The sequence below is a fragment of the Ambystoma mexicanum genome, chromosome 1q, assembly GCF_040938575.1.
Source record: "Ambystoma mexicanum isolate Mex_15411 chromosome 1q, UKY_AmexF1_1, whole genome shotgun sequence".
NCBI lineage: Eukaryota > Metazoa > Chordata > Amphibia > Caudata > Ambystomatidae > Ambystoma > Ambystoma mexicanum.
Window position 1 is genome coordinate 253,799,656 of NC_090922.1, and position 23,681 is coordinate 253,823,336.

General features: G+C 46.8%; 1 protein-coding gene and 1 long non-coding RNA gene across 6 annotated transcripts in view; one reads left to right on the top strand and one right to left on the bottom strand.

Moving 5' to 3' along the window:
• The window catches only part of LOC138527192 (uncharacterized), a 536,606-nt gene that overhangs the window by 353,290 nt on the left and 159,635 nt on the right, over positions 1-23,681 (top strand). For all 5 annotated transcript variants that reach the window (XM_069638300.1, XM_069638302.1, XM_069638299.1 and 2 more), the window contains one exon: positions 2,654-2,767. In XM_069638300.1, coding sequence (XP_069494401.1) covers positions 2,654-2,767 — 114 coding nt within the window. The remainder of the gene's footprint in view (positions 1-2,653; positions 2,768-23,681) is intronic.
• The window catches only part of LOC138527194 (uncharacterized), a 375,852-nt gene that overhangs the window by 277,821 nt on the left and 74,350 nt on the right, over positions 1-23,681 (bottom strand). The window lies entirely within an intron of this gene.

Consider the following 23,681-nt stretch of genomic DNA (forward strand, 5'->3'; position numbering starts at 1 on the left):
TTTTTAAGAATATTCCAAACCTCTGCTCAAGATGGGTGCCATGCCTGTGAAACATTAAGTGGGGACCATTCCTCTTATTGTTTGTGATGAACTCAAATTTCTGGAGGACCTATTCCTCCATAAGGTTATAGAACCATTAGAAGCTACTGCATACCTTGGGCCCCTCAGAGATCATAAGGTAAGGCGAATAGATAAAGGCTGAGGCTATGGAAGGACCTCCATAGCCTAAATAATGAGGTGGTAGGTTATCATTTCCCCCCTGAGCTTGTCCCTTCCTTGAATGCAGCGAAGATATTCTTGAAGCTAGACATTACCAGTGTGGTATTGTCAAGATGTCAGATCCATTGAGGTGCTCCAGTATGCAAACATTCCTTTTGGATTATGTTACTCAGCCTCATGTTTTAAAAATAAAATGAAAATCATACTGAAAGACATTTGGGGAGTTAAATAGTTCCAGGACAACATATTCATAAACAGATAAATAAAAGTTAATTCCGAAGCAATGGAGCTTTATAGTTTATTCAATACCCTTCTTGGAAGTAGAGCAAAAAGTAAGTCTGGTAAAAGGAATAGTAGTAGCTCATTCCAACTCAGAAGAGGAACTACAACCATGTATGGGAAAGGCATAGAACTATGTTTTTTGTACTTGTGAGACATTTCAATGGAAACAGAAAGCCACTAACAGGTTATCTCAAATGATGAAAGAATAAACTCATAAACACACTTTAAGAGTATCAACCGTTTTGCTTTTCCGTGATCTCTGAACTGTTATGGCAGCACACAGTGTTCTCTTTTTGCCATGTCACATTGCCCTCATAGATGAGCAGTGTAACTGGCTACGCATGCTGGAGGGTTCTAAATGTAGATCTGGATTTACATTTTCCTTGCTGCTCTGAATAATGAGCAAAACTTTAATTTTATAATGGCTCGTCTGTGTGCCATGTTCATGGGGGACAAGTGAGGAAATTTGCCTTTAGTGCAAATAAAAATCATTTAATGTGTATATTTAACTAAACATATAATAAAAGTCGGGCAATAAATGCTTTAATATCAAAAAAGAAAATTGAAAGCCTTTGAGCGTGGTTGAAATAGCAGCACATTACCAGTTGTTTGATCAATGCTTTGAGGCCTTGAAAACCACCTAAATTGAGATCTCTACAGAAACAATCAAAGCCGTAGACACAAGTGCCTTTGACATATCATCATGTTTACATTCGAAGTTCTCACCAAGACTGAGCAACACTACTCTCTAATCGAGAAGGGCATGTTGACAAGCGCCCAGTCAGTCATGCACTTGCGTTCAGACCTCAATATTTAGACTGCAGATGTATCCCAAACTGTTGGTGAACATCTTGGGACCAAATAGCACTGGAAGCCAAACACCAAGACTTGCCTGACTGTCATCCAAGATGCAGTAAGAATACTTTCATAGAGCACCTACCCGAATCGAAAAAACTGCCACGATGACTGACTACTTGTTGAATACTCAGGGCTGACGATTAGACTGCTTTGCAAGATACATGTGTAGTATCAACAGTCACAGACCTACAGTCGCACACTGGGAAGGCATCATAGCCCAAGAGCAAAGTGATTGCTCATGAAATGGACTATACAGGTAGCGTTCACAGGATGCCTGAATCGTGTTAAGTGGATAAGGATGTGGTGTCTCATAGAACTATGCCTAACAGCGGGGTGTGACTATTCCAGCTGATGCGAGGTAGATTTGTGCAAATTCATCTAGCTACACCCCTAGATATTACAAAAACTAAACTAAAGAAGCACAAATGTAGTAGTGGAGCCAGTCAATAAAGAGAAAATGGTCAAGAAGCTGAGAATATGGGCTTGAAAGAGGGCTTCAAACCTCCAATGTGCTTAATATGGGACTGGGTGAAAATCCAGCCTCCACCCAAGAGGCTGAAACTCTAAAGTTCACCCATGTAATTATCAGAGGTAGATCCCAACTATGTGAGAAAACCAAATGATACGGCATGGGACATTGAGACCCCTGCTAAGAAGTAAGCATAATCGGCAGTGGTAAAGGGAGTAGAGACACCAAACAAACAAGTGCAGGTCAAGAGCAGACCAGGGAGAGCAGAAAGTGGAAGCAAAGGTAAAGTAAATGAAAACCATACAATCCTCAAAAGCACTATGGGAGACAAAGGTGAACAAGGTACAGAGGAAGCAGGAAAAAGCAATCTAACAAGACCAGAACAGATAAGAAAGGGAAACTTCAACTTTGTCATGTATTGGTTTCACACATTTTTCATACAGGAGGGAAGTGATCTGAAGGATGTCTTTCCAGTGTGTGTCATAGGAGTATGGCATGGAAGTTGATGATGGAAAATGGTGGGGAAGAAACTGGTGAGCAGGGAACCGTGGCGCAGTGTCTGAGAAATCGGACACTAGTTGCTGAAGCATTTATGGCCACCCAAATGCAAATAAAGGACACGTTTCATCCAAGTCTTTACTTGCCTCTTAAGAAAAGAGTGACTTGACCAGAAGTATTTTCTTGTTGACATTCTTGAGATTGTCACAATTGTTAACTGTTTTTGATTTCTTTATGCTGACTTAGTTCTAGATGGAAAAATGTTTCTCAAATGTTGTCTTTGCACTGTAGAACATTGCATCTAATGACTCTTGTCTTCTGAAACAGCTGCCTCGCAGCAGAATCTACAACTTGAGGATGAAGAAGTTCGAACGTTTATCATCCCTAACTCAAGCCGTTCTCCTCAGACAAGCTACAGGAATGTCATCAATGGATGTTCAGGTAGTTTATTTACAATTTATATCCTTATTTTGTTCCACAAATTCAGTTATTATAACTTACATCCAATGGCAGAAATCAAATGATACTATTGGTAAAACAGAGAAAATAACATTCACAAAAGGTCACCAAACCATTGTGTGGTCTCCTGATTTCACTGGCATTCCCTCAAATATGTCAGGCTTCATACTTGTGTTGATGTGCTGACTTGTATAGCTGCTATGTATACATTCTGTCGTGGCTGACTGAAGTGTTGAATTTTGAGCATGATGTGTGAGAGGTGGATATGAGTGCTGTGTGACTTTTGAAGGTGTGCTGGCATAAATACTGCATGTATTGCTAGGTGTACACTTCTGAACATGTACTTTCCTGAAACAGATGAGGAATAAGGAGGAATGCCTTTTGCACACATCTTAGTCTGGTGCCTTGACTGTTGGTCTGTAACTGTGATACAAACATTTACTGACTAGGTAGCGCAAGGCACGCTGTTGTGTAAGGGGACAGCTGCGAACATCGACCATCCTCAACAAAAATGAATCCATTGGTAAAATGTCTGATGTGCTTGGCTAACTGGCCAGCATGATGTTCTTCAACTGTCTAGTGGAGTGAAAGAGGCAAGCTGTGCAGATTTGACTGGTGATGCTGGAGAGCACCTGCCACTGTGCCAGAGATTGCTGCAAGTACAGTCCTAGAAGGCCAGAAGTGATCTGAAATGTTTGGATTTAGTGCCCAGGTGAGTGCTATCACTGCCATGGTGGCAGGTATAGGTGGTGTTCAATCTGATGAAGCGGTTGGTTGGTGGCAGTCTGTCTAGTGCCCAGAGGGAGGTAAGCCTTTGCAGAGATTGTGTCTGGCCTTTTGTTTGTAGCGTCATGCTCAAGCAGATTAGAGGAGAGGTGTACCATCATCTGTTGTGTGGGGCTCCATGGCGTAGTGGTGCTGTGATGTTCTTAGGTAGGGTGGTGTGAGAAACCAGAAGGTCTCTGATCTGCTAGTCCCTGTGGATCTCTCAGGTGGGCAGGCAACTGCCATTGCCTTTGGTCCAGACCCTGGGGTGGACCAGTGCGGGAGGATCGCCTGGGTGAGGTGTCTTCTGGGAGTGGGACATTGGATGGCAAGATGCAGTATCCCCCCCCCCCGTAACACCTTTACCCCATCCTACCAGGTAGAATACGTGGGAACTTTATCCCCTCCATCCCCCTTTCCCTTCACAAACACTTTCACACGGACAGCCCGCTCTGGGAGAAAACAGACTCACACCCGAGCAGTGTACCTGACATGTCCTGCTACTATGGTCAGGCGAGTCAGGCAATAACTGACAGTCACTTACACCTGACTTCCATTAAACTTCCCCAAACGGATAAAAGGTGGAGCACGAGAGCACTCTCTGAGCGAGGCAAAGCACACGAAGGAACAGCAGTTTTGAGTTGCTAGCTGAACGTGGGGAGAAAGATTGCAAACCAAGAAGGGTTCGCAAGGAGGGAAATACCCTTGACCTTTTCGGCATGAAAAGGTTACTTTCAGGAAACCTTTGAGTCAGGAACCGTAAGGCCAGGAAACCAGACTTAAGAATCCTGCATTGTGTGTCGGGGATACCGGAGGCCCTCGTGCGTAGCCGACCAAGGCAGGGAGGAGGAGCAGCAGCAGCTGCCGTGGTATCGTCTTTGGCTCCAAGAAAAAAAAAGCGCCAGAAATATCAACACAGCCGGTGAGTTGGGGAGACCGATGCAAGACCGGTCTGTGTTGAAGTTAAGGTTGCAAGCGGCAAAATTGTATAACGGGCGCTGGAACGAACATTGTTAAACACGTGATGAAAGACATTAAACTTGAGAAGGAAAGATACAGTACCATTGACAGTGGTCTGGCACCGTGATAGTGCTCAGTCGAAGGTCTCTGTAAAGTATCCTGCCAAGAAGTGGTAGAAACAAAAGTAGAAGATTGATCAGAACACTGTGTGAAGAGAATCAAAGTGGTCCTGCGACTTTTTAAACAAAACCCATTGCACATTTTGACATCAAGAGGAAACCGTAGAAAGTGAGATTACATGGTCCGAGCCGAACAAGGGAGACGAAATATGAATGTTGTGCTATAAGGGATCTGAGCCCGAACAAGGGAGTTCCATGGTCCGCACCCGAACGAGGGAGACCAAGTGTAAACATTATGGTAAAAAGGGTGTCTAAGTCTGAAGAAAAGAGACCTTGTGCATGTGAAGATCCTGATAAGTGTGTGTGTGTGTGTGTCCGTGTCCGTCCCTGTGTCCCGTGCTGGAAACATGGGGCAGGGAAGCCAACTGCTCAACCAACCTGACATTATTTCTTGAACACTTTTTTTTTACATACATAATTGTCCCACACTCTTTGGTATTTAGAAGTAAGGATTGGAAATTGGTTCATTACCATAGGCCCTTTTATTTTGGCAGAGGCTCGACTAGGACTGCGTTCTTCTTATTATTTAATGGTCGTAGCTTGCTCCCATCCTTAGATTTAGGTTAGATAGGCATTCAACCAACCCATTGAAGTTCAATAAACACCCTTGAACTGTGATCACTTGTGTCTGTCTTCAATGTTTGATACCATGCCTTCCTTACAGTGGGGGATAGAGATGCAGAGGGAAGATTAGCCCGAAGTTATGTTGCCATGTGCATTCTAACTAGGGGTGTACCGAACTTCAGCTTAGAGTGAGTATTCGCCCGAAGTTCGGCTAATATCCAGCTATTCGGCATTGGTCAATTTCTTCCTTGGATCACTCACTCAAAGCTGAAGCTAACTTTCTGTGATTGACAATCATCCCTCTGTTTGAGAAATGAAAGCCAATCACAGAGAGTGAAACTGCTGGGGGAAGGCTGAAGCATCCAAAAAGCAAGTAGCTTATTGGCTGCTGCAGCCTTCCCCCGGCAGCACTTGCTCACAGAGAGTTTCTGATGATTACATTTGGAGATGCTCCCTGAGGAAAGAACTGCTGGTGGAAGGTTGCACAATCCAATAAGCAACTTGCTTGTTGGATACTTGAAGCCTTCGCAGGCAGTATTTTGACGATGTTGTATTTGCTCACAGAGCATCTCCAAAGGTAATCCTTGGAGACTCTCTGTGAGCAAAATACATTCTGCACACCAAGGGAGGTCGCATAAACATAACACTACTTCACTGGTGTGCAGAATGTAGTTCCATAGCGTGCCTCCAGCAGTATCTAGTATGCTGCTGTAGAAACTTTATGGGAATGGCGCAGCATTTTGATATATGAAAATTTTCTGATTGGTTTAATTATCAAACCGATCAGAAAATGTTCATGCATTCATAAGAAAGTGCTACATCATTTCTGTAACATGCCTCCAGCAGTATATTCAAGTTTCATATACTGCTGGAGGCAACATACTTCTAGCAATATATAATATAATATACTCCTGGGGGCACATTATGGAAATGAACTATTCGGGTCAAGTGTTCGGCTGTGGCCGAATACTTGGGTCAACTATTCAATATTTGGCCAAATAGGAATTTTACTATTCAGTACACCTCTAATTCTAACCAAGGTGAAATGGGGCTTTGGTGGTTGACATTTGAGGACATGGAGGTAGACTACGCCAGAACTACGCTTGGAGATGTGATATCAGCCTTTGGATCAGGTCTGAAGTGTTGTGGGACCTGTGTGCAGAGTCTTGTGGTGTGTGTATTCCGCTGTTGCTGGAGTATACATGCAGAAATGGGTGAATGCAATGGTGTAAGCAATAAAATAAAAAATAAAACAGACTAGCTGTCATGAATTGGAATGCTTACCACAACTCTGGCATGGCGTTTACCTCACAACGAGGCTGATTGCCTTGCAAGTCAAAAGGAACGTTGTTCTCCCATGCAAGTAGGATCATGTCATGGCAGTGCCATTGGCAACAGAGATTGGGATGCTTTACCACTCCTACTTGTCTGGTGCAAGAGGAAAAGAGTATGGGTGTGTTTGTTTTCTCTTCAGTTGTATCGGGCATGCCCTGAGGGCTTGCAAGGGATAGTGCTTGGAGGGCTCCAAGAGTGGAATGGCCAGGCATGTTTTGGTCTATTATAGGCAGCATACCTGCAAGTTGTTACTTTGATTATTTGTTGTTTTTTTCTTTTTACTGCTTTTAGCCTAGCTTTGTGAGACCCCCAGGATTTCATCTGTTGTTATGTTATGCTATTTTATTTACAAGGCGCCAATGCCCGAAGGCGTCCAGGCGCCATAGAAGAAAGAAAGGACACTATCTAAGCCAGATGGCAGATCAAAATCTAAATAAACAGAAATGTCTTCATCTGTTACCGAAAGGCTAGGAGATTTGCTGTGTTCCCTAGAGGAGCCGTATTTGGTATCTGGGCTTTGTACTGGGGTAAGTGTGATTCTTTTTCAACCTCTCAAACTCACTTACCACTGTAACTCATTTTTTTTAATGGGATGCCCTGTGCGGCCCTATGACTATCAGGGCATGGGCTCCTTCTTATCCTGTTTTTTTGTTTGAGTTATCTGTTTCCCTCACCTAGCAGTGCATTTGGTGTAGGTTGGTGGGTGTCCCTACGTTTGACACCGTTACATTTTTGTAACCATGAATGGCTAGCTTGTTGTTGTTAAGGACTGCAATCCAAACCCACTGGCTTTATCGGTCTACTTCCTAGTGTTTGACAGGGATGCCCATATAAGGTCATTATCTTTAGCAAATTCTACAGAGAACACAAAGGAAGACTCTATGAATGGGATCTGTTTTGTGCTAGGTCATTTTCTGCAGAGCAACCTAATCCACATCCTAGTGTGTGTGATAAAATGAGTGGTAGTTGGCTGGCCACCAAATATCCACAGCTTGGTGGAAGGGATTTCCCCTAATATCCTGGAACGGAGTGCTGCTCGCCCTGACAGGGGGCTATTGTTGTGCCTGGAATGAGATTGTGTTGTCTGCTGCTCACCAAAATGGGGGACCCTTTTTAGGACCCTCTGAACTAGGGGCATGCAAAAGCCCCAATTACAATAGCAAGAGGTCCACTTCGGGGGGAAATCCCTGCGCCCAAGCAATGGAGAAAGTGCAAAAAATGTGACAACAGCAACTGTTTTTTATGAGATGTTGTGAACGGGGACAGAAATGGTTACCCCACGATTTACAATATTCTCTCGACTCGTTACAGGCTTATGTCTTTTAATGGGTTGTCATGTCATAAGTGACGCAGTATTCTACGAAACCGAAGGTAGCCTGGCGCTGGTTAGTGGGGCAAACTATACATAGAAGCTATATGGGGTTAGTGTTTTCATTGGCTACACCTTATCTGATGCCTCCACCTGTGACCACCTCCTAAATGTTGCAAATACAAGCATGTCAGGTTACTGCATTAAGATTGGACAGTGCAACAAAGTGTGAACTGGTGCCGAAGGTGGGTTGGGATTGGTCGGTGAGGACCTTCTCAGCCTTGGCATCTTGGACGGTTACCAGCCCATGAGCAACAATTTAAGGTGATGGGAACCGCCCCAAAGGTGCTGTCTGCACCAATAAGGCTGCCATCCCTGATCCTCTATGCCTTGAGCTTAGTACTTTTAGCTTTCATCCTGGTATTATTTTGCATCGTCTGTCCTGAGCTGGGTGGGAACGAAGGTCTGTCTGGCTCGAAGGAATGGGTTTTTTGCCCCAGTCTCAGATCATGTGTGTGGAGACCACTGGTTTGATTTTCTTGCTCCACATTTACAAGGATTTTCTAGCATTTTTGCATGCAGGTGTCTAACTTAGCAAACTGTTTCTAATGGCAGATCTCTCAAATCAGCACAGCATACTTGACAGACAGCGGCAGCAACCATGAATTATAACAAGACCCGACCACGACCAGTTTCGCCATACAGCACCTACTGAACTACCTGGGGCAACAAACCCTTTGAGCATCTATAGCCAACCTGCCTTGAGAAGGACCCTCCGGGGTCGAAACACATGTCAGTTGACCACTTTTTAGACTGTGTCTGCACTACGGACAATAAAGAAACACAATTTGAAACACTGCATCCAGCGTGAGAATCTTTTATTGACAAGATTCAACACAAAAACTTTCCTTTGCACTGTAACCAGAACTTTTCCACGATCCCACTATAAGAGGTGTTGGGTACACCTCTTCCCACCTGTGACCTTGCACAGAACTATAAAAACCAACAAACTTTAAACAGAGGTCAGCACAGGAGTGTTCAATTCTAGAGCCCACCTATCCCCCTCTTCTCTTGTTTCTAATGTCTGCCTTTGTCTGTGTCCTTGGGTATCAAAGTGAGACTCTCTCGCTTGATAACTTTGGCTGGAACACATCCAGCGGCTGCACAGCTAATCTGGTCTGCCTTTCCCTATTAAATCAGCGAGTCAGGCCTCTGCCTGGGTGCTCGAGCCTGCTCCGTGCTTTCTATTCACTTCAATGTGGCTGCATCTTCGATTTTGGTTTTCATGGCTTTCTATGTTAACTGCATTCAGCATTAAGCAAGCTCTATGTCTTATTCTTGTGCGTCTTGTGTTACTGCATAGCAAATAATTTGTCCTCTAAGTGGGTCAAAAGCATGTTCAAGAAAAGTTTAATCTAAGTCTCTGTGTAGCTTTGTGCAGGGATGCATATGTGCTTCATGTCGAACCATCTACGTCTTGGCCTTAGTCAGGATGTCATCGGCTCTCTGCGCGGTCACAGTTGGTCCATTTGCTCCATCGTCTGCAAGTTTATCTCCTCTATGATGCCATCAGGATAGGGTCTAAATGGTTGCCTGAGTGAATAGCGTTCCTCACATCTGCGGTAAAGTGGTGATGGAGAGGAGGGGACCAGGAATGATGTACACCTTTCATTTCTGTATCGTCTGGATGAGGGAGGGACCGCAGCGCCGAGGGCCACATTAATCTGTACCTCTTCAATTCATTCTCGGGGACTGATGCCACTCTTTGTAGTGGGACCGAGTCTGAAGGTGTCGATGTGAGACTGTATCCCTTGATGGATTTGGCTGGAGCACGTCCACCGACTGCACAACCAGTCTGGTCTGCATTTCCATATTAAATCAGCAAGTCAGGCTTCCCCCTGCATGCTTGAGCCTTCTCCGTGCTTTCCATTCACTCCATTGTGGCTGCATCTTTTTTTGGTTTTCATGGCTACCTATGTTAACTGCATTCAGCGTTAAGCAAGCTCCATGTCTTATTCTTGTGCATCTTGTATTACTGCATAGCAAAGAGTATATGTCCTCTAAGTGGGTCAAAAGCATGTTCAAGAAAAGTTTAATCGAAGTGTCTGTGTAGCTTCGTGCAGGGATGCATATGTGCTTCATGTCAAACGCATCTACGTCTTTGCCTTACTCATGTTCGCATCGGCTTTCTGCGTGGTCATAGTCGGTCCACTTGCTCCATCGTCTGCAATTTTATCTCCCTCTCTGGAGCGACGAGGGCCACATTAATCTGTCCCTCTTAAATTCTTTCTCGGGGCCTGATGCCACTCTTTGTAGTGGGATTGAGTCTGCTGCCCTTTGTCACCACCAAAGTCACTGGTGACCTATTGCCAGGGCTCCCCAAGACGACCTGCCTGCTGCCTCTGTGTCCTCTTCTTTGTGTGTTACCTGACGAAGGCCTTGGATCCTATTGTACTGGCCCTATTGGGTTTGTCCAGTTTAAACCTATGATGAACTGATTCAAATGTATATAGTGCCTAGCTGTGTATGTAAACATTACTGACTGGTGAACAGTTGCTAAATCCCTGTCTAGGTATTTGTGGGCCTTTAAACTGAATGGCAACTCTTCTCCTTTTATTTTTAAAGGTTGTGTTTATTTTAAAATTCATTTGAAATGCATTTCTCCACTTAAAACCTGTAACTATGTAGCTATTATTGGCTGAATATTACAACAGTTAACTGTGGTTTAAAGTGTATGTGGTGTCCCTTTTGTGTAAGTTTACTCTTTTTTTTTTTTGTGTTTTTTTTTGTGTTTTGTTTGTAGGCTATTACATAGCACTCGCCTCCTGTAGAGTTGACTTAATGCACAAACAGTTTTATAATAACTAGAGTTATTTAGATATTTTAAAATGTCCTGCGACGGACAGACGCATCATTGCTCAAGCGTGTACTGACTATCGCAGGACAATTGAGAAAAGGAAACTAGAGTTGGAAGTCATGGCCTCGGAGCAATTTTTAGAGGCAATCCGGGTGAATGACGCACAGGGCTTCTGGGAATTTGTATTTGTGACAAGTGAATCCTCCAACAAGGGAAAACAAGTTCCACAGGGCACTCATGTAGGGGCTGCAGATTGGACCTCCTATTTTGGGACTTTGTACCATGATGGTTGTGCAAGAAGGGAAAATGTGTCTGCGGCCGTATATTTATGCTTAACCTTGGAGGAGGTGGTCAACGCTATAGGGGCCCAGTCACAAAATCGAGCACCTGGCCCTGATGCTGCACCAGCAGATCTCTTTATGAGCCAAATTGATTTATGGGCTCTGGTGTTGACTTTGGCCTTTAATGCTTGCTTGAGTTCAGGGCGTTATCCACCATCCTGGAAGACGGCAACCATCTTTTCCATTTTCAAAAAGGGGATATAACTAAACCCTCTTCGTATCAGCCGATCTCTCTTTTGGATACTTCTTTTAAGATTTTTGCCCAGGTTCTGTTGGGCCACATAGAGCGGTACTAAATCTGTATCATTTGGTTTCGAATTTTGTCTTCTGCAAGGGCGAGGTAGTTTACCTCGCGTTCATGGACTTAAGCACGGCTTTCGACAAAGTCGACCGTGCAAAGTTGTGGGCTGTGCTTGGGTCTATGGGTTGCCCTGTGGACATCCTGGGAGTGCGGCAGGAGATTCACTCGGACAATAAAGCAAATGTCTGGTTTGGCCCCAGGAGCAGTTGTACTGAATGGTTCGACTTTGTATTCGGTGTTCGCCAGGGGTGTGTCTTTGCCCCCATACTTCTCCAGCATTGGATCTTTCATAGATTCAGATGCTTGAATATTCCCCGTCGTCAGACTGGGAATCCTCGGTGATAAATTTAATAATAAAATTGTTTTTTTTTTTTTTTTTTAAATATTCACACATTGCTACCTAGCAGTGCATGTACATAGCCCATTATGGCCTATGAGCCATTTCATTGTGTAGTCCCTCCACCTCACTTTGGTCCTTTATGGCCCCAGCCAATGAGGTGGCAGGGCTTAAGCTCCGCCCCCGGCAGCCATCTTCAGATTTTTCACCGCAGTCTAACAGACACAGGGAATCCTCAAGCTCTCTGAGCTTTTTTCAAATTCTTTCTACTTTTGTGTGGAATATATTTAGTAAATATATTCCATTTTGTTCCCCTTCTCAGGGGCTTTTGTTTCCAATTAACCTGGGAGACAAAACTTGTTGTTTTCCTCTCAAAATCGTCGACTGAACTTCTCTTCGGAAATGGAGGCACCTCAGGCTGTCAGGAAGCCTTCCCTGTTCAGGGACTGCACGAGGTGCAAAAAGAAATTGGTTTACAAAAAAACCCCCACGAGCATTGCATTTATTGTCTGTACCCACATGACATTAAAAAATGCGAGATTTGTAGAACTTTTTCCACCAAGACCCTTCATGACAGGCATAGAAGACTCCTTTCTTACCTGGAATCCAGGGATCAATCTTCGGACGAAGAGTCTGTCAGAACAGCTCCTGTCCAATCCAGCACTCCATCTGAGAGACAAACTTCAAAGAGAAGGGCCTCTTCAGTGGAAAGGAGTTCCTCTCCCAAGTACAAAAAGAGGAAGCTGGAATTGATACCCTTTCTGCCTCCAGTTGACTTACCAAGCCAGAAGAAGTCTGCAAAATCTGCCTCCAGAGGTAAGGAGGAGTTTGCAAAAAACGGGGGGGGGGACAGTCGTCGGCGGGGAAACCGCCCACGAATGAAGGGAACGGTAAAGGCCCGTCATCGGCCATACCGTCGACGAAACCAGCAACGACGACGACCACGCTTAAGACATCGTCGACAATAAGATCTTCGTCATCGGACACGTCGACCGCGAAGCAATCGTCGACGAGCAAACACCACTCGTCCACGAAGCATTCATCCATGACGCAGTCGTCCACGAAACGCATTCCACATTCGTCAACGAAGCTCTCGTCGACGGAAAACCCTCAGTCGTCGACGAAATCTCATACGGGATGTTTGTTGACGAAGATAGCACCGCAAATTACGGAGGAATTGCGGCCTTCCACATTTGAAACTCCTGTCATTGAAAGCAATGTCATTGAGAAGAATACTGAAACTGAACCACTGGTACAGCAATTTTCACCTTTGGGTCACATGACAGAACTTCCGGATGTAATTCTTCAGGAAGAATTCTCTGATGCGGAAGTGATGGAAGAGTCCACCGGTCCCTTACCTAAACAATACAGCCCTCCTTGGCAACCGTCCACGGGAGAATCCGAATACCCTCATGACCCGATACTCATGTTATCCGTGCAGAGGATTGTAGAAGAATTTTACAGGCGGCAGAAGGAGAAGCAAATTCCGATTGATCCCATAGAATCAGGAATTATTCCTAGAGTCATCTCCGATTCCAGGCACATCTGGTTGTTCTCCTCACAGGAGTAGACTGCAAAAACGGATGGGATCACCGGAACCTGCTCGAAGACCAAGGAGCAGCACCCACAGTGCTTCACCTACAAGAGTCCCGTCGCCACAGTCATCGCGCAGACCGCGATCTCCGGATGTGGACCCCACTATGGTACCGTCCACCATTTCGGTATCAGACTGGCAGGAGGATCCTTTTAGAGAATTCTCGGAACCAGAAGAAGGAGAAATAACACAGGAGCCAGACGCATCCAGTGAGTGGGATGACTACGTAGTCGAGAAACCAAGGAGGAGAGACTCGCCGGGCAAGGCCTCACCGCCGGATGATCTCGTCTCTTTCCACACCATTATAGGTAAAGCCGCAGAATTGTTTAAAATTCAGGTTTCTTCTGAGGAAAGGAAATCAGTGCTCTATGAGCACAGGGATAAACGAAGGAGGACAGTGACCACAATTCCTCTACTCGATACCATCTGGGATTCCGGATCCAAGATCCTATCCACACCCTTATCGACTCCGGCGCTGGTGTCCAGGCCAGAAAAGAAATATAAAGCTCCGGATTCGGCACCTCTTTGTTTGAGAGGTCATACGAAACCAGACTCGGTTGTCACAGTGGCGGCCAGAAAGAAACTCGCCAACCCCTCCTCACCGTTGTCGGCACCACCGGATAAGGACGGACGTAAACTGGAAGCCATGGGCAGGAAAGTATCATCTTCTGCATCGCTTACAATCAGAGCGGGCAATGCGCTGGCCATGACCGCAAGGTTCGATCGCGAGCTTTGGCTCCGCATGTCTAAATTGGCGACACAATTACCACCAAAGCTCCAGGAGGAGGCAAAATCGATAATCGCGGATGGTGAAGCAACATCGGATCACATGATCGACGCAGCGGTTGATGTGGCCAAATCAGGCTTCAGGCAGATGGCGCACGGCACAGTGCTCCGAAGGCAAGCCTGGATGAAGGCTACTAACTTTAGACCTGAAGTCCAGGCGCAGATATTAGACATGCCGTTTGATGGACAAGATCTCTTTGGAAAGAAGATAGACGATCATTTGAAGGGAATCAAGACAGACACGGACACAGCCAGAGCCATCAGTTCTTTAAAGGACAAAAGTAAGGACCATCGGTCTTTTCGTCCCTTTAGAGGCTCATCTTCCAAGTTCAGAGGATACGGTCGTTCCTCGTATGGTCAAAAAGCACAAGGCGGCACGTACCAAGACAATAAATATCAGTCATCCAACAGATACGCCCATAGAGGCAGACGTGGCTCCGCCCAAGGGAAGTCACAAGGCAAGCAAAACTGACGACCAATGTTTTTCCCCTCTTCACCACACCCCGGTGGGGGGAAGGGTGAGCCAGTTATTCCAGCGCTGGCAATCAATTACATCGGACAAATGGGTGTTACAGGTGATCCAAAAGGGTCACACCTTAGAATTTCTGGACCAACCTCCTTCCCTGCCTCCAACATTTCGCAGAGTGCATATGCTAAGACAGGTCATGTCCGAAGTGCAAAAACTGCTCCAGAAGGAAGCAGTAGAACCAGTCCCTTATTCTCAGAGGGGAAAAGGTTTCTACTCCCGATTCTTCCTCGTCAGAAAGAAAAACGGTCAATGGAGACCCATCTTGGACCTGAGGGCACTCAACAAATTTATCAAGCGCATAACATTCAAGATGGTAGCTTTACAAGGGGTGCTACCTTGGTTAAACAAGCACGACTTCTTAGCCACTTTAGACTTGGAGGACGCATACTTCCATATACCGATCCATCCAGCGCACAGGCAGTTCCTCAGGTTCACGGTGGGAGAGCTTCACTTTCAGTTTCGAGTGCTCCCGTTCGGGCTAAAATCGGCTCCCGAGAGTTTTCACAAAATGCTTGGCGCCGGTAGCAGCAAGTCTCAGGAGGGCAGGAACGGACGTTTTTCCATACCTGGACGATTGGCTGATAAAGGCAAGTTCCGCTGCAAAGGCTCGCTCGGCAGTGTCGAGGACTCTCAACCTCCTAAAAGAGTTAGGTTTCTCCATAAACCAGACAAAATCCTGCCCTATTCCCAGCAAGGTAGCTCTCTTCCTGGGAGCCGAACTCGATACCAGCATTCCCAGAGTGAGGCCATCAGCAGAAAGAATAGCAGCGATTCTACGCTCAACTTCAAACTTCCTACAGAAAGAGACAACATCCGTACGCTCTTACAAATCCCTATTGGGCATGATGTCATCATGCATATTCCTCATACCGAACTGCAGGCTTCGCATGAGACCTGTGCAGGAAGCTCTGGACCACCAATGGAAACAAGCTTTCGGAGGCTGGGAAGACATTGTCCAGATTCCATCGACGTTGCACAAGGCCCTTCGATGGTGGAATGTTCCGAGGAATCTGCTGCAGGGGATGCCGTTTCAAGCACCGACATCGACCCTTCTGCTGAGGACGGACGCTTCTTTATCAGGTTGGGGCGCTCATCTTGCGGACCTCCAAACCAAGGGCTCTTGGTCGACACAAGAGTCCCAGCTCCACATCAACGTGTTAGAGCTCAGGGCCGTAAGGTTGGCGCTGAAAGCCTTCCTACCGGTTATAGCTGGTCAAGTTCTTACAGTCCAGACAGACAACACGACCTCCATGCACTATACAAACAAGCAGGGAGGCACGAGGTCACAGATCCTGTCGCAAGAAGCCCAACAGCTTTGGGCATGGGCCTTGCACTACGGGGTGCAGATCAGGGCAGAGCATCTTCCAGGAGTGGACAATGTCCTAGCGGACAGGCTAAGCAGAGAATACTCAGTGTCCCACGAGTGGGAGCTGGACGAAAAAGAAACCCAACGGATATTTGCCTTATGGGGCCATCCGCAGATCGACCTTTTTGCCACCAGGAACAACAAAAAATGCAAGAGATTTGCTTCAAGATACCCGGAGCACCAATCACTGGGAGACGCGTTCTCAGTGAATTGGTCGGGGAAGTTCCTCTATGCCTTCCCACCCATTCCCCTCATGTCTAGGGTACTTCGCAGGGTAAAAGAACAGGATTGTTCTTTGATTCTAATTGCACCGGATTGGGCACGGCAAGTCTGGTACCCGACGCTGAGGCACCTATCCTGTCAACCCCGATTCGTCTCAAGACGCATCAATATCTACTGACGCAACAGAACCGCAAGGTCCTCCACCACGACCCGAGGAGCCTGTCTCTCAAAGCATGGTTCCTGAGCAGCGCAAACTGATGCACCTAAAGTTACCATCGGAATGATGGGATATCATCAGGGCCGCTAGAGCCCCGTCCACGCAAGTCACCTACACCAGGAAATGGACCAGGTTTTCCAAATGGTGCGAGACCTCTGCAATCGATCCCCTCACGGCCTCGGTTAATCAGATTCTGCCCTACTTGTTGCACCTGGCTAAGTCAGGGCTCTCACTGTCCTCTATCAAGGTCCATCTGTCAGCCATAGCGGCTTACACAGTAACCGCGGAGACGCAAGCCTTACTTTCCTTACCAGCGGTTAAAATCTTCCTGAAAGGACTGATGCGTACTTATCCGCCTACACCTACACCAGTTCCGGAATGGAGCCTCAACACCGTCTTAACAGCCCTCATGCAACCTCCCTTCGAACCCATACACAGATGCGAAATGAAATTCTTGTCCTGGAAGACATCTTTCCTGATAGCCATCACATCAGCCAGAAGGATCAGTGAGTTACAAGCTTTGTCTTCTGAACCCCCGTTTACTTTGTTCCAGAAGGACCGCGTCATCTCAAGGCCTCACCCGAAGTTCCTCCCCAAGGTACTTTCGGAGATGTCGTTCACTGAGCGCATTGTTTTACCAACCTTTTTCCAGAATCACGCTTCTGAAGCGGAAAGAACATTACATTCTCTAGACGTTGCTAGAGTGTTGAAGTTTTACTTGCAAAGAACCAAGGAGTTCCGCTCCTCAAACCGGCTATTCATTTCTTTCTCTGGCCGTACCAAGGGTCAGCATATATCTAAACAAAGTCTGGCACGCTGGGTATCGTCCTGCATCACCCACTGCCATCAGTTGAAAGGCGACCCTTTAACTAGACCGCCGTCTGCGCACTCCACCAGAGGAAGGGCGGCGTCAACAGCATTCCACGCAGGGGTGGCATTGAAGGACATATGCAGAGCCGCCACGTGGAGCACTCTGCATACTTTCGCCAAACACTACTGCCTGGCTGAAGATGACAACAAAGAAGCTGCAGTTGGACAGGCAGTGCTCCGCCATCTCTTTGTATAAGGTAGGACCAGCCTCCTTTCCCACCTTTCCCGGAGTATGTAACCGTTGTGTTGCTGCATGGTAAAGGTTTAATCAGAAATATGTTTTTTCTGTATTTATGCATATATATATATATATATATATATATATAATGGTGGCATGTTTTAACTGCTTGGTATTCTATTCAAGCATCTGAATCTATGAAAGATCCAATGCTGGAGAAGTCTTAGTTACTTACCTGTAACTGTATTTCTCCAGCATTGGTATCTTTCATAGATTCACATGCGCCCGCCCGCCTCCCCTGAGAGGCTGCTTCTATGCTCGGCATCCATCATACTGTAATCTCTACGGTTCAAAATCTGAAGATGGCTGCCGGGGGCGGAGCTTAAGCCCTGCCACCTCATTGGCTGGGGCCATAAAGGACCAAAGTGAGGTGGAGGGACTACACAATGAAATGGCTCATAGGCCATAATGGGCTATGTACATGCACTGCTAGGTAGCAATGTGTGAATATTTAAAAAAAATAAAATAAAAATTATTATTAAATTTATCACCGAGGATTCCCAGTCTGACGACGGGGAATATTCAAGCATGTGAATCTATGAAAGATACCAATGCTGGAGAAATACAGTTACAGGTAAGTAACTAAGACTTTTTACCTTATATTTAAACAGGCTGCTACATGCTTTACTGAATACCGGTGTGGATTACTTGAGATTGGGGGGTAGGCCATTCCTGGTTCTGGCATACGCCGATGATACGGTACTTATGGCCAGAACTCCAAGAGCTCTGCAGGCCCTGGTTGATGCTTATGCCTCATTCATGACCAGTCTAGATCTTAAAATCAATTCTACTAAATCAGCGGTGATGAGCTGCAGTGGAGGTAGAAAGCTTATTAAAGTGCAAGGGAGAAGTTTTTCCAAGGGTGGCTGAGTATTATTTGGGGGTCAGATTTTCAGAGACCCTAACAGGAACGGCGCATGTACGAAAAAAACAGTCCCTGAAAATGTGCCAATACTTGGGGGTGGGAGGGCTTTCCCGTTTTTCAGCCAGTTGCAAGGGGCAACATATGGAATCGACCCTCAAGGTATACTACATTGAAGTAAAACCAGCTACACAATATGGAGCAGCTCTATGGGGGTATTGTAAGCCTGGTGACATGCAGGCAAAGGAAAATCGCTATTTCAAGAGACTTTTGGGACTTCCTGGCTCTTATTCCTGTGCCTTGGTGCATAGGGAATTGGGGATGGCCTTTCTGGAGGATGACTGGGCGGTTGCCCCAAGTATCCTATGGCTGAGAATTTGGGGAACAAAAATACACGTTATGTCACTTTATAATGAAAGCGATATTGAGCAGGGAACCATGGTATAAAATACCCTGGTTGAGGTGCGTAAAAGAGTTAATGTGCAAGGCGAATGTGCCGGCTGTGCCACCTTCTACTATGATGTTACTTCCGCTGGAAGTGAGATCATTCAAGGAAGCGGTTACCAGGGAAACCAGCGCCAAACGCATGAATGTAGTATCCGGGCACAAGCGGCTAGTCTTCATCAGTTTTTAAGTGGGACACTAACTCTGCAGCCGCATCTTGGCTGTGCCAGGGAAAAACATCAAAGCTGGCTCATTACAAGGGCACATTTCTATTGCTTATGGCTGAGAGGTAATAAAGTGAACTGGGTGGGTTATCCAGATGATCCAAGCTGCCCTGTATGTGGCACCCCGAACGAAAATCTGAGCCAATTCATTTTGTTTTGCCCAGGCTATGAGAACATGAGAAAACAGACCATACTGCAAGCTCTAAAGGGTACAGATGTGCGCCAATATAGGCCAGCATTATTTGTTTTATTGAGGGCAGAAACGAAATTGACGGCCTGGACCCTGCTGTTGTATTTGAAGGCTGCCAGATTTCATAGAAGGGGAGTTTTAAGAGGATAAGTTGTTTTTAGAATTATCTTAAATGTTTGTTTTATTGCTATCTTTCTTTTTTAATTGACTTAATATGTAATGGCGATTGATTTACTTAATTTGCACCAATGAACTATTTTATCTCTGATGTTGTATGTATGTGTTTGAATATTTTTGTTCGAATAAACATTTACAAAAACTACAGTATTTCTTTTAGTATACTGTGACGAAGTCCCATGTTTGAAGTTACGAGCTGGGGCTTTGGAGACCATTGGGCATCGCTCCAGATGTAGGGCCTGAAGTCGGGAAAGGGAATGCCATGCTCCTGACTAATAGTTACGGAAGGGGGAATCCGTGGTTGCGACTGCCGGGTGGATATGAAATCCAACATGGCGGATCACTGTCTTGGATGGTTCGGTAAGCAAAGCGTCTTGGACCACCTGTGAAGCAGTATTCAAACTCTGCCAAATGTTTGGTTAATCAGCAGCAGCTGGAGATGGAGTAACAAAGCTATGGGGGGACTAGTTGAAGGAAAGCGGGAAGACCCTATGATGGGGGAAAACAATTGGAGGTGGACGGTTGAGCGTGATATAAGGGGGTGAGGAGGAAAGGAAGTGCATAAGTATGCAAGAAGAGGAGAGTGCGAGAGAGTGTTAAGACTGGTGGGGAATCCGAACCACCCCAGAGAAGCCTGATTCAGAGAGCAGGGCTGAAGGGTGTGGAGAAAGGAGAATCAGACAGTGAAAGAGGCCAGAGAGGCCAAGATACCAGAGGACTACAGAGCCGAAGAGGCAGAGATGAAATTAGAAAAGAAAAGAACAGGGTGCGGCTAGGCAATCCATCGGTACCGATGGCTTCCTAAGTGCCTCTGATGCAGTAAGGGCGATAAAGCACATGGTGCCCCTCTCCCAGCGATCTACCGCTGCAAAGAAGCATGGCTCTAAGTAAAGCTGATTCCCGGGTTGCAGATGCACGTTTTTCTGACAATGGTGGCAGTGATGGGAAGATCGGCCTAGATGGTGTGTGGGCTGCCCGGCTGCTAAATTGTGCTTCGTAGACTGGCCTCTGAGCGGAGGTGTGTAGCGCAGCCTTGGGACTGCTGTGGCGGGTATGGTGCCTGCCGAAAGTAGAAAGGTGCTATTGGCGAGTGACCGCTACCTAACCTGAGGTGGCTGACACCTATGGAGGCCAAGGAGCTGGTGGAGGGGAGCGCCACTGGAGGAAACGGAGCAGTGAGCCGGCTCAAGGTCTGAGCTGCAGGCAGGGCTGTGGGGAGAGGCTCTGCCCCGGGTGAACTGCTGAGGACTGAGGAGTCCCCCTGCTGGTCTGCCGATTCAGTTAGGAGTGCATGGCGGTGCCGGCCGAGGCCTAGAGAGGAGCGGTTAAACGAGGGGCTGCCGGTCGAGTCTGCCGGCATAATGAAGGAAACGAGGAGGAGCCGGTGTGTGAACCGGGCTGCCACCTTGCGGGGGTGCTGTGAAACAAACGTGGGCAAGCAGACTTCACAGGAGTGGCATGCTCCGACCCCGGGACGGGGGTGCTGCCGGCTTCTTGGAGGTGAGGTGGAGCAGTAAAAACACACTGGGGCTGCATCAAAACAGTGAATAAATGACGATTACTGCTGAGCTGACGGGTGAGAGGGTCCAGGGAATTAAGTCTCATGGTCACTCCTGAGGATCTCAAATGCAAATGGCAGGCAGAGGAGCTACTCCTATCTGGAAAAAACCCTGCAGGCAGAGCACTAGCAAGGTCACAATAGCCGTCTGTAAAACCCTGGAACGTCCCTATGCCTGCATCCAGTGCTGCATTCAAAGCACGCTAGTTGAGGTGGCTGGAGCCTGTGACTGCTCTAGAACAGGTGGGTAGCATCTTGTCTTGTGCCCCTCCGTTACCCCGGATGGCCTGGTGGCAATGACCTAATGGTGGGGTGCCGGTAAACCAGTCACAGATGGGACACAGCCCCCGGAAGGAGTACCTCGCACTGGAGTGTCGTACATTGCTAACACCCTGTGTGACTCACCGGCCCCTGGCGCTTCCCCTATCTCTTCCGCGGGTTGAGTGTGCGGGAAAGCTGAGCTTGGCTGGTGGTGATCTTTTTGCTCTGACATGGTTAAAAATCCTAAGGTAGGGAAGCAGGGGGACATCTCTACAATACTACAGTCCACAGCTAAGAACGGCGGACTGAGTTATTGATGTCCCAGGTTTATGGGGTCGATCCTCTCCCGGCTATGCTTACACAGATGTCTACCAAGTCTGACCTGCAGCACCTGTTGGCTGAAATTCGCAAAGAGATCTGCAAAAGCACAGAGGAACTCTCCCACAAGATCCTGGCATTGGATAAGAGTTTCAAAAGCTGAGCACAGGGTGTCAGAGGGGGAGGACACCCTCGGTGTCCTATGAAGTGGGTGAGTGCTCCAGTCGACTTGAGGCCTTGGAGGCCAGCTGTGAGGCTCTGGAATACAAGCAGGAGGTTAGAGAAAATCGTTCCTGCAGAAAACATCCGGATCTGGGGTGTTTCTTGAACGGTGCGAGATGAAGACCTATCCAACTTTGTGGCTGGCCTCTTTCGCTCCATTCTTTTTTTTTAAAAAAAAACCTTTATTTTTGGTATATTCAACTGATTATACAGTAGTCGAGGAAATTGCAACTTAAAGAAACATGGAAGTAACATGTGCCTCGTTTACCGCAACTCCCCCCCCACCCCCCCCCCCACAAAGACCTGTGCATGAGTTTAATAGTTATTATCAGTTCGACGCCGATCATTGGCTGGCCAAAGTGTCTGGGTTATTTTGATGGGGTTCTGGGGATGCTTCCCTTGAAGAGTCATCGTTCTCGGTGGACAACAAGTAGGTGATGTATTGGCCCCAGATGTCGGGGGCCGAGCGTGTAGGGGTAGAAGCTTGATAAAGTTTGATTCTGTGTCTTGACAGTAGGATATGTCTTTCAACCATTGCTGTGGGGTCGGTGTGGGTCTCTTTCCCCATGACATTGCAATTCTCCTGCGCGCCAACAGCAGCAGCAACCCTCCAAGCTTGCGTGTGGGGGGGTGAGGGGGAGTTTTTAGTGAGTTGCAAGAGTGTGAACTTGGGGTCAGTTCTATGGGTACGCTTATGATTGCGGCTGTCTTCAAGTAGTTTCACAGAATTGTTGAATGGCTGGACAGGACCATGCGAGGTGGAGAAAGTCCGCCGACGGGGCGCCGCAGCGACCGCATGTCGGGGGGGGGGGGGGTGTGGGTGGGTTGGGGGTGGTAGTGATGGATTCTGACGGGTTATGGTACGCTTGGTGGATGAATTTTAGGTGTATTAGTTTATATCTTGTGTTTAGCGATACCTTCTGGGTTTGTGCTAGGATATATTCCCATTCTCCGTCTGGAATTACCACCTGGAGGGCCTTTTCCCATCTCACCTTGGATGTTATCGGGTTCGAGGATGTTTCCGTTAGCAGTGATTTGTACAGCACTGACACTAGTTTACCCTCCCTCTGTGACTGGATGACCCCATGCAGTAGCTGCCATGTTGCGGGCTGTCGTGGGAACGAGGTTAGTATAGCTTGAGGGATCATCTGAGACGGAAATAGATAAACGTATCAAGGGCGGTGGTAGCTCCGCAGGTTTTGGCCTGTTGGGGAGTGAGAAAGTTCCCCTCGAGGAATAGGTCTCGCATGGTTTTTAATTTTAGTTTGTCGACCCAGTTTAGATGAACTTTCTCTGTAGTTAGGGGGATTCCAGGAATGAATTTTATCGGTAGGAGAGTAGAGAACCTGGTCTGAATGTCACCTTTTTGCGCAATTTTTTTCCATATTGTTATGGTAGATGAACAAGTTACTTCTCACCTTGTAACGTTCTTTCGACGGGATGTTCCTCCGACGTATTCCTCATCTTAGATATCTTCTTCCAGCTCTGCTGGCCTCGGAAAATTTTTTCTCTCTAGAGGGCACTGCGCGTCGACGTCCTCCGAGTCGATGTCCCTCGACAGCCGCCGTATCGACGTCATCCTGCCTATAAAGGCCGCGCGCAGCGTCCGTTGCTCAGTTCCGTTTTGTAGCCCACAATAATACTTTCTGGACTAGACTAATCACCCTGAAGGAGCGTAGGCTGCAACAACACGGGAAGTAGAACTGCGGGGATGAATGGGAGGGCCGATGAGGAATACGTCGGAGGAACATCCCGTCGAAAGAACGTTACAAGGTAAGAAGTAACTTGTTCTTCGAAGGGATTGTGTCCTCCGACGTATTCCTCATCTTAGATAGGCTCCCATAGCAGTATTCTATTATTGGAGGAGGGA